The following is a 10,992-nucleotide window of genomic DNA, read 5'->3' as shown; positions in this document are numbered from 1 at the left end:
CATATGATATTTTTCTTTCTGTGCCTGGCTTATTTCACTTAACATAATAGTTTCCAGGTCCATCCATGTTGTCGCAAAAGGTTAGATTTCCTTCTTTTTCGTGGCCCCATAGTTTTCCATTGTATATATGTACCAATATATATTTTTTTACTTTTATTTTTAAATGTAATGCAGTGACATTGATAAATCAGGGTACATATATTCCGAGAAAACATCTCCAGATTATTTTGACATTTCAATATGCTGTATACCCCTCACCCAAACTCAAATTGTCTTCCATCACCTGCTATCTAGTTTTCATTGTGCCCCTCCTCTCCCCCCACCCCCCCTCTCTCCGTCCTCACCCCATCCCCCCACACACACCCGCCCTTACCATCACATTCTTGTCCATGTCTCTGAGTCTCATTTTTATGTCCCATCTATGTATGGATTCATATAGTTCTTAGTTTTTTCTGATTTACTTATTTCACTCCGTATAATGTTATCAAGGTCCATCCATGTTATTGTAAATGATCCGATGTCAACATTTTTTATGGCTGAGTAGTATTCCATAGTATATATATATACCAAAGCTTTTTAATCCACTAGTCCTCTGATGGATACTTGGGCTGTTTCCAGATCTTCACTACTGTGAACAATGCTGCCACAAACATGGGGGTGCATTTCTTCTTCTGGAACAATTCTATGGTGTTCTTGGGGTATATACCTGGGTCAAAAGGCAGTTTGATTTTTAATTTTTTGAGGAATTTCCATACTGTTTTCAACAGAGGTTGCACCAGTCTGCATTCCCACCAACAGTGCAGGAGGATTCCCTTTTCTCCACATCCTCGCCAGCACTTATTCTGTGTTGTTTTGTTGATAAGCCCCATTCTGACTGGTGTGAGGTGATATCTCATTGTGGTTTTAATTTGCATTTCTCTAATGATTAATGATGTTGAGCATTTTTTCATATGCTTATTGGCCATCGGTATGTCCTCTTTGGAGAAGTGTCTATTCATTTCTTTTGGCCATTTTTGGATTGGATTGTTTGTCTTCCTGGTATTAAGTTTTACAAGTTCTTTATAAATTTTGGTTATTAACCCCTTATCAAACGCATTGTCAAATATATTCTCCCATTGTGTCGTTTGTCTTTTTATTCTGTTCTTATTGTCTTTAGCTTTTTAGTTTGATATAGTCCCATTTGTTTATCCTATCTTTTATTTCACTTGCCCGAGGAGATAAATCAGCAAATATATTGCTGCGAGAGATGTCAGAGAGCTTTCTGCTTATGTTTTCTTCTAAGATGCTTATGGTTTCACGGCTTACATTTAAATCTTTTATGCATTTTGAGTTTATTTTTGTGAATGATGTAAGTTGGTGGTCTAGTTTAATTTTTTTGCAGGTAGATGTCCAATTTTTCGCAACACCATTTATTAAAGAGGCTGTCTTTACTCCATTGTATTTCCTTACCTCCTTTGTCAAATATCAGTTGTCCATAGAGCTGTGGGCTTATTTCTGGGTTCTCTGTTCTGTTCCATCTATCTGCATGCCTGTTCTTATGCCAGTACCAGGCTGTTTTGAGTACAATGGCCTTGTAGTATAACTTGATATCAGAAAGTGTAATACCTCCCACTTTATTCTTCTTTTTTAAGATTACTGAGGCTATTCATGTTCTTTTTTGGTTCCATATAAATTTTTGGAATATGTGATCTATATCTTTGAAGTATGTCATTGGTATTTTAATTGGTATTGCATTGAATTTATAGATTGCTTTGGGTAATATAGACATTTTAATGATGTTTATTCTTCCTAACCATGAGCACAGTATGTGCTTCCACTTGTTTGTATCTTCCTTGATTTTTTAATCAATGTTTTATAATTTTCCAAGTACAAGTCTTTAGTCTTTTTTTTTTTTTTTTGTATTTTTCTGAAGCTGGAAACGGGGAAAGACAGTCAGACAGACTCCCACATGCGCCCGACCGGGATCCACCAGGCACGCCCATCAGGGACGATGCTCTGCCCACCAGGGGGCGATGCTCTGCCCCTCCAGGGCGTCGCTCTGCGGCGACCAGATCCACTCTAGCACCTGGGGCAGAGGCCAAGGAGCCATCCCCAGCGCCCGGGCCATCTTTGCTCCAATGGAGCCTTGGCTGCGGGAGGGGAAGAGAGAGACAGAGAGGAAGGAGGGGGGGGGGTGGAGAAGCAAATGGGCGCTTCTCCTATGTGCCCTGGCCGGGAATCGAACCTGGGTCCCCAGCACTCCAGGCCGACGCACTACTGCTGAGCCAACTGGCCAGGGCGTCTTTAGTCTTCTTGGTTAAATTTACTTCTAGGTACTTTATTTTTTTGGTTGTAATTGTGAAGGGGATTGTTTCCTTAATTTCTTTTTCTGACTGTTCATTGTTGACATATAAAAATGCCTCTAATTTCTGAGTATTAATTTTATATCCTGCCACTTTGCTGAATTCATTTATCAGGTCCAGTAGTTTTTTGACTGAAATTTTAGGGTTTTCTATATACAATATTATATCATCTGCAAATAATGATAGTTTTACTTCTTCTTTTCCAATTTGGATGTTTTTTATTTCTTCTTCTTGTCTGATTGCTATGGCTAGGACTTCCAGAACTATGTTGAATAAGAGTGGTGAAAGGGGGCACCCCTACCTTGCTCCTGATCTTAAGGGGATTGCTTTTAATTTTTGGCCATTGAGTATGATGTTGGCTGTGGGTTTGTCATAGATGGCTCTTATCATGTTGAGGTATATTCCCTGTATTCCCACTTTGCTGAGAGTTTTGATCATAAACTGGTGCTGGATTTTATCAAATGCTTTTTCTGCATCTATTAAAATTATCATGTGGTTTTTTTCCTACCTTTTGTTTATATGATGAATCACATTGATTGATTTGCGAATATTGTACCAGCCTTGCCTCCTAAGAATAAATCCCACTTGATCATGGTGTATGACTTTTTCCATATATTGTTGGATCTGGTTTGCTAATATTTTGTTGAGGATTTTAGCATCTATATTCATCAGGGATATTGGCCTATAATTTTCTTTCTTTGTGTTGTCTCTGCCTGGTTTTGGAATCAGAATTATGCTTGCCTCATAAAAGGAGCTTGGAAGTCTTCCTTCCTCTTGAATTTTTTGAGATAGCTTGAGAAGGATAGGAGTTAGTTCTTCTTTGAATAGTTGGTAGAATTCAGTTGTGAAGCAATCAGGCTCCGGACTTTTCTTTGTTGGGAATTTTTTTGATAACTGTTTTTATCTCATTTGTTGCAATTGTTCTGTTTAGATTTTCTGATTCTTCCAGATTGATTTTTGGAAGATTGTATGTTTCAAGGAATTTGTCCATTTCTTCTAGGTTGTCTAATTTTTTGGCATACAGTTCTTCATAATATTTTCTTACAATATTTTGTATTTTTGTTGTGTCAGTTGTTATTTCTTCACTCTCGTTTTTAATTTTATTTATTTGAGTCCTCTCTCTTTTTTTCTTGTTGAGTCTAGTTAAAGGTTCATTGATCTTGTTTACCTTTTCAAAGAACCAGCTCCTGGTTTCATTGATCCTCTGTATTGTTTCTTTAGCCTCTATGTCATTTATTTCCACTGTGATCTTATTATTTCCTTCCTTCTACTACATTTGGGCTTCGCTTGCTGTTCTTTTTCTAGTTCTTTTAGATGCAGGGTTAAGTTGTTTATTTGAGCTTTATCTAGCTTTTTAAAGTGTGCCTGTAGTGCTATGAACTTCCCTCTCAGTACTCCTTTTGCTATGGCCCATAAATTTTGAGATATTGTATGGTCATTGTCATTCATTTCTAGAAATTTTTTTATTTCTTCTTTGATCTCATTCTTAATCCATTCATTATTTAACAAGCTGCTATTTAGTTTCCATCTGTTTGAGAATTTCTGAGCTGTTCTATTGTGGTTTATTTCTTGTTCATGCCATTGTGATCAGAGAAAGTGCTTGATATGATTTCAATCTTCTTAAATTTGTTGAGACCACTTTTTTGCCCTAACATGTGGTCTATCCTAGAGAATGTACCATGAGCACTTGAAAAGAATGTATATTCTGCTGCTTTAGAGTGAAAGGTTCTGCAGATATCTATTAAATCCAGTTGATCTAGTGTGTCCTTTAAGTCTGCTGTTTCTTTGTTAATTTTCTTTCTTGAGGATCTATCTAGTGATGTTAGTTGGGTATTGAAATCCCTTACATTATAGTATTGCTATTGCTTTATACCCATCAAAGTCTGCTTTATATATTTAGGTGCTTCTATATTACGTGCATAGATATTTATAATAGTTATATCTTCCTGTGGATTACTCCCTTTATTATTATTTAGTGGCCTTCTTTATCTCTTACTATATCCTTTGTTTTAAAGTTCATTTTGTCTGATATAAGTATTGCTACCCCAGCTTTTTTTTCATTTCCATTTGCATGAAATGGTTTTTCCATCCTTTTACCTTCAATCTATGTGCATCTTTTGTTTTAAGGTGTGTCTCTTTTAGACAGCATATGTATGGGTCCTGTTTTCTTATCCATGCAGCTACCCTATGTCTTTTGATTGGATCACTTAATCCATTTACATTTAAAGTTATTATTGATATGTAGTTGTTTATTGCCATTTTATTCTTTAACGCTGTATTCCTCTTTTGCTATATTCTTTTCCCTCTTTGATTTGTTTATAACAGGCCCCTTAACATTTCCTGCAGCATTGGTTTGGTTGTAGTGAATTCCTTGATGTTTTTTTTGTTTGTTTGGGAAGCTTTTTACTTCTCCTTCGATTTTAAATGATAGTCTTGCTGGATAAAGTAGTCTTGGTTATAATTTCTTGTTCTGCATTACTTTGAATATTTCTTACCATTCCCTGCTGGCCTCAAGTGTTTCTGTTGAGAAGTCGGATGTCATCCTTATTAGGGCTCCTTTGTAGGTGATAGCTTTTTTTTCTCTTGCAGCTTTTAATATTTTCTCTTTATCACTTAGCTTTGGTATTTTAATTATGATGTGTCTTAGTGTAGGTTTCTTTGGGTTTCTGTTTAATGGATTTCTCTGTGCTTCTTGAACTTGTGAGAGTTTCTCCTGCATTAATTTAGGGAAGTTTTCAGCTATGATATGATTCAACAAAGTCTCTATCCCTTGTTCTTTCTCTTCTTTTTCAGGAACCCCTATGATGCGGATGTTATTTCTCTTCATGTTGTCACAGAGCTCTCTAAGAGTTTCCTCAGACTTTTTGAGTCTCTTTTCTTTTTTCTTCTCTGCTTTCTTGCCTTCATTCAAGTTGTCCTCCAACTCGCTGATTCGATCCTTAGCTCTATCCATCCTGTTTTTAATTCCTTCCACTGTAGTCTTCATTTCTGATATTGTATTTGTCATCTCCGACTGATTCTTTTTTAATATTTCAATATCCTTTTTTATACTTGCTATTTCTTTTTTTAGGTGTTCGTAATGACCATCCATTGTTGTTCTAAGACCCCTAAGCATCCTTACAATCATTATTTTAAACTCCACATCTTGAAGTTTGATCATTTCCACATCACTCAGTTCATCTCCTGAAGGTTTCTCTTGTGGTTTCTTTTGGATTGCACTTCTTTGTCTTCTTATTATCTGTGTTTGGGTGTTTTGTTTGTAGAGTTGGTTAAGTCTAGGCTTGGTGGTGTCTGTGTCCAGTTTTCAATTGTGTTATTTCTAGGTCTTCTTTGGTTGGCATCAACTATTATTTGTAAACCACTTTTGTATTTGGGCCACTTTGAAGTTTTTATTTGTTTTTTTTCTTAACAGGTGATAGTCTTGTTTACTGATCTCAGCAGGGAGCTTCCTTGAAACTGTATCCAGCAATGTGGTGGGTGTAACCTGAGACTCTGAAGGCCTCTTCTACCAATTTACCTCTCTGGGGGCAGGATGTTTTCTCCACTTCAGTAGGGGGAGGTGTATCTCAGATCTCCATGGAGACCTGAGTTACTACCCTTCCTCCCCACTTCTTGTTTTCAGTTGTGTCTTGTTGAGCTGATCGGAACTGGAGAGATGTATGGAGATCTGTGATCTGGAAGTAATTTAGTCTTTTGTTTTGTGGAAGGATCAGTCCTTCCCCCAGCTATGGATGCCTCCAGCACTGGATGTGTCAGCTTTTTAGGTCATCCCCTGCATTCCTCTGCTCCTCACCATCTGTTCCTCTCTCACCCCTTTCTACTTGGAAGATAAGCTGGTACTTTCAACACACCTCGCTCCCTGGTCGCCAGGCCAGTGGCTGTGAGCAGTATTTCTGCTCTTTTTCCTGGAGCAAGAGCCCCTCTGGGCTCTCAGCCTCACCCCCCCCCATTCCTGTAAGCAGGGGAGATTCAGGCACTCCCTACCAGGTTTGTTGTGGCTTCTTCTTTGCTCCTTGGTTTTTGAGAGCTGTTCTTGTAGTCCAGAGTTGGTTTTTCACACTGATTGTTCCTAAATTGATTTGTATTCCAGTTTGGTGGTGAGAGCTGGGAGTCTGTGTGTCTGCCTACTCCGCTGCCATCTTCAGGTCCCGGCATTTAAATTTTTAATGGTCACAGATAGTAGGAAAAGGCCAAGGTTGCTCACCAGACACGCATGCAGCAAAAGGTGATGCTCCAAATCCAGGCTCTTGTGGCAGCCCTGAGGCTGGCCGAGCAACAGGGGCAAGGCATAAAAGGTGCCCAACCCAATTCTGGGCTGCAAAGAGGATCCCCACCAGGAGCAGCTTGCTTTAAATGTGGCAAAGAGGGTCACTGGGCCCAGCAGTTCCCCTTTCCAAGGCTGCCCACTAAGCCCTGCCCTATCTGCAAACAGCCTGGTCACTGGCAGAGCAATTGCCCCTTTTGGGCAATGGCCTCTTTCTCGGCACCTCTACATGGAGGACAAGACACCCAAATGGGAGGCCAAGCCAGCCTGGCAGGCCCATCACTAGAACTTTTTGGCCTCACGGACGACTGACACGTCACAGACTTGGAGACCATTATCAGCCTCGCCAAGCCCTGGGTAATGCTACAGGTAGCAGGTAAGTCCATCTCATTTTTTTGTGGACACAGGGACTACCTTCTCTGTTTTGCCATCACACTCTGGACCTCTAGTTCCCTCACAGGTCTTTTCTCCTTCGCCCACCACTCCTGACATGCAGTTTGAATGGGACCCCGTATGGTAATATTGACTACTCCTACTGCAGCCAAGCTCCTAGGGCAAACACCTTGGTACCATGTCTCTCACCTCAAGCTTGCCCCCATGCAGGACTGCTGGCAGTCAAAACCACTGGGCCCCACCCATCTTCGGCTCACCAAAAGTTTGGGCCCTGCAGATCCCCCTGTTGCTCCTGTCCCTCCCACTGGGAACCTGCTGCCAGAGTGAGTTAAAGCAGGGAGCAATGCTGTTCAATGAGACTGGCCTGATGGAAGAAAACATCAATCTCCTCAATCGTCTGCAAGAGGAACTGCACAAGGATCTCTCCTCCTACAACCTGCTTAACTCCTGGTGGCAGCCACCCATCCTCACCTGAATTGCCCCTATCCTAGGTCCTCTTCTAATTATCAACATATTACTCATATTTGCTCCTCTTTTTTCTTAAATTCTTACAGGCCGCATCCATGAGGTTTCTCAAGTCACAATCAACCAGATGTTCCTACACCCATATACATGTCTCCCCTCAGAGCCACCACCTTCTGACTTCCCTTCCCTACGATGCCCCTAACCAGCAGGAAGTAGCCAGACAAATAGTGGCGCCCCTATCTAACATAAAAGGTCGGAATGTGAGGTCGGATGGCAATGAGGGAAGATCACGTAAGGAACCAGGCCCCGGAACTTTGGCTGGAACCACTCACACCCATGCCCGCCAAAAGTAATGGCCCCAGAACCCTTTGAAAAAGAACAACTGTCTGTCAGCCAATGGAATTTTACCACATCATATCAACTTGCTACCACCTTACTGATGCTATAAATTACCCCCAGGTGGGAATATCTGTGCGACTTCTCTGGCCCCCGTCTCGTGGACCAGAGAACCTTGTTCAGGATGCTTTTACTAATTCCACACTTTGTGGCTATGTCCTTCTTTCTTCCTCAGTGGGGAAGAAAATACCTTACTCTATGATTAGTTACTAACTTTTGCCCCTTTAATCTCTTTCTCTGTTTTTTTTTTCTTTTCAGAAAGGAGGGGTAAGAGGGCTTGACTCTTCCTTTTAAAATATTAATGTTAACAATTTTTGCAATTCTGTAGCACCTTAACACAGAACTAGAAATTTTTTGGGTTGTGGAACCAGAGAAAGTATCAGGGCTTTGGAAGCTTTGAATGAGAGGAAAGCAGTTTTCCCTGCCTGTTTGCTTGTCCATTGGTATGAGATTCTAATAAATGGAATTTCCCAGTGCCAAGTGCTTAGCTTTTATTATATCAAGTCCTCATACTACCGTGAGCACATCATATTTTGTGCATATTTTTAATGTAATGGCTCAAATTTGTATTTCCTTGATGGTATGAAAATATTCATTTCTTTAACAAATATTTATTGAATATATAGAATGCATTGAATAGTATCCTAGAAGCTGTGGAGACAACAATGAAAAAGATTCCTGCCCTGATGGAGCATCTTGGTGAACCATGGGGTCATGTCTATGATCCCACACTCAAGCCAGTGACCCCACGCTCAAGCTGGTGAGCTCATGCTCAAGCCAGATGAGCCTGTGTTCAAGCCGGAGATTTCAGGGGTTTGAACCTGGGTCCTCCACGTCCCAGTTTGACACTCTATCCACTGCTACACTGCCTGGTCAGGCAGCAACTAATTAGTATTAACGAAGTCATGTAATTAAAATATTTACTTTTGTACATACTGAGGACCCAATAGTGATCTCAGGATGTAAATAGGACTTCTTCAATGGTGCACAATTTATACAAAAAAGCATTCTTGCTCTCTAATAGTCACTTCATGTCTGGAGTCAAAACTTTGACATACCACTTTTAATCAATGATAAAAAACAATGGTCTACTGCTTTAGACCATTTCGCATTGGAAAGCTATCTTTATAGTTTATTTTTTCTATTATAGTTCATGTAAACATAAAATATTTTTTCAGAATCAAGAATAAAACTGAATAATCTTACCATAAGATTATTTTTATTGTGGATACAAAATTTTTTCAAATAGCTCGGATAAATTCTGATTTTATTAATATACCCAATGAATTTGTAGCACACTCTAAAATATTTCTTAAAAAACCTATAAGTACATATATGTACCTTCTTTTTATATTTTATTAATACATTTATTGTCTAAGATAAGCAATGGCATACTAATTTTGATATATGTTTAAGAACTAATTAGATTTTTTTTCATTTTTTTGACAGAAACAGAGAGAGAATCAGAGAAAGGGACAGATAAGGACAGACAGGAAAGGATAGAGATGAGAAGCATCAATTCTTCATTGTGGTAACTTAGTTGTTTACTGATTGCTTTCTCATATGTGCCTTGACTAGGGGGCTACAGCAGAGTGAGTGACCCCTTGCTCAAGCCAGTGACCTTGGGCTTCAAGCCAGTGACCTTTGGGCTCAAGCTAGCAACCATGGGGTCATGTCTATGATTCCACACTCAAGCCAGTGACCCCACGCTCAAGCTGGTGAGCTCATGCTCAAGCCAGATGAGCCTGTGTTCAAGCCGGAGATTTCAGGGGTTTGAACCTGGGTCCTCCACGTCCCAGTTTGACACTCTATCCACTGCTACACTGCCTGGTCAGGCAGCAACTAATTAGTATTAATGAAGTCATGTAATTAAAATATTTACTTTTGTACATTCACTTAAAAATTATTTTTATTGAACTTATTGGGGTAACATGGGTAATAACATTATACAGGTTTCAGGTGTACAATTCTATAACACATCATCTCTATATGGCACTGTGTGTTCACCACCCCAAATCAAATTTCCCTCCATCACCATCTATTCCCAATGCTACCCTCCTGCACCTCCCCCATCACCTTTTATATTCCCTTTTATCTTACAAAGAGTTTTTTAATAAGAAAAGGATAGCAAATTAAATTCTACATTAATGTTTACCAAAGATGTAAACAATTGAAATTTTCTTTTAATATAATTTCCAGTTTAAAATATAGATAAAACCACAGCTAATCCTAAAATTGCCAAACTGATAGAAATCTTGGTGCCCAGATCAGGGACACTGGTTTCCTGTGGAGGAATATACTTGGTTGCTTGTGCAATGTTAGAAAGTTCTGAGGTGAGATTTGCTTCACCGATGGCTCGAATTGCAATATAGAATATGGTGCCATTTTCTATTTTAAAAGGTTCTGGTTTAAATTCAAAATTTTCTGTTGAGCCAGCCTCCTTAGGTTTCAGAATAGAAGTGTTTACTACAGAGGCATTGTCAAAATGTTCTTGCAGCTCCAGGAGATACTTACTTATTCTTATACTGTAGCAGTTGGCTGGAAAACAAATAGACATTTCATGTATATTAAAATCTCTGGGATGCTGTACTGCCAACACACTGCCTTACATTTAGGGTCCTATCAGAAATGTACACTGGGTTTTGTTTATGGAAGTCTCAATTATAACTGTTTTCTGGTTATACCTTCTTCATTATTTGAATGACTGATATGCAAACAGTTCTTATGTAGTTACCTAATTACAAGAAACTTAATTGAAAATTATATAAAATTATATAACTAAAATTAAATAACTAAAAATGGAATCTAGATTTCTTTTTTAGAAATATAACTATAAAGAGCTGAGCCTGGCTTGTGGTTGCACAGTGGGTAGAGCAATGACCTGGAAGCCTGGGGTCTTCTGTTTGAAACCCTGGCCTTGCTGGTCAAGGCACATAAGAGAGGCAATTAATGAATAACTAAAGTGAGACAATTACAATCTTGCTCCCTCCTCCCACCCCTAAAATCAATAAAAAAAATCTTTAAAAATAAATATAAAGAGCTGAATCCACTTTTAACTTAGAACAAGGAACACAATAATGTTCGAGTATAGTGGCCCTGGTCGGTTGGACAGTGGTAGAATTTGGGCCGGGT

At 39.2% G+C, this 10,992-nt stretch overlaps 1 protein-coding gene across 2 annotated transcripts in view; it reads right to left on the bottom strand.

Annotated features, from left to right (window-relative positions):
- Window positions 1-569: 569 nt before the first annotated feature.
- LOC136400301 (calcium-activated chloride channel regulator 1-like) overlaps window positions 570-10,992 on the bottom strand; it is a 33,259-nt gene continuing 22,836 nt past the window's right edge. The window contains exon 14 of one of the 2 annotated variants that reach the window (XM_066376717.1): window positions 570-706. In XM_066376717.1, coding sequence (XP_066232814.1) covers window positions 585-706 — 122 coding nt within the window. In that variant the 3' untranslated portion in view covers window positions 570-584. Of the gene's footprint in view, window positions 707-9,751; window positions 10,399-10,992 lie in introns of those variants that run through there. The other variant, XM_066376716.1, reaches the window with a different exon arrangement.

Source organism: Saccopteryx leptura, chromosome 3, assembly GCF_036850995.1.
Source record: "Saccopteryx leptura isolate mSacLep1 chromosome 3, mSacLep1_pri_phased_curated, whole genome shotgun sequence".
Lineage (NCBI taxonomy): Eukaryota > Metazoa > Chordata > Mammalia > Chiroptera > Emballonuridae > Saccopteryx > Saccopteryx leptura.
The sequence above is the reverse complement of the archived record's forward strand: the minus strand, read 5'-3'. Positions and strand labels throughout refer to the sequence as shown.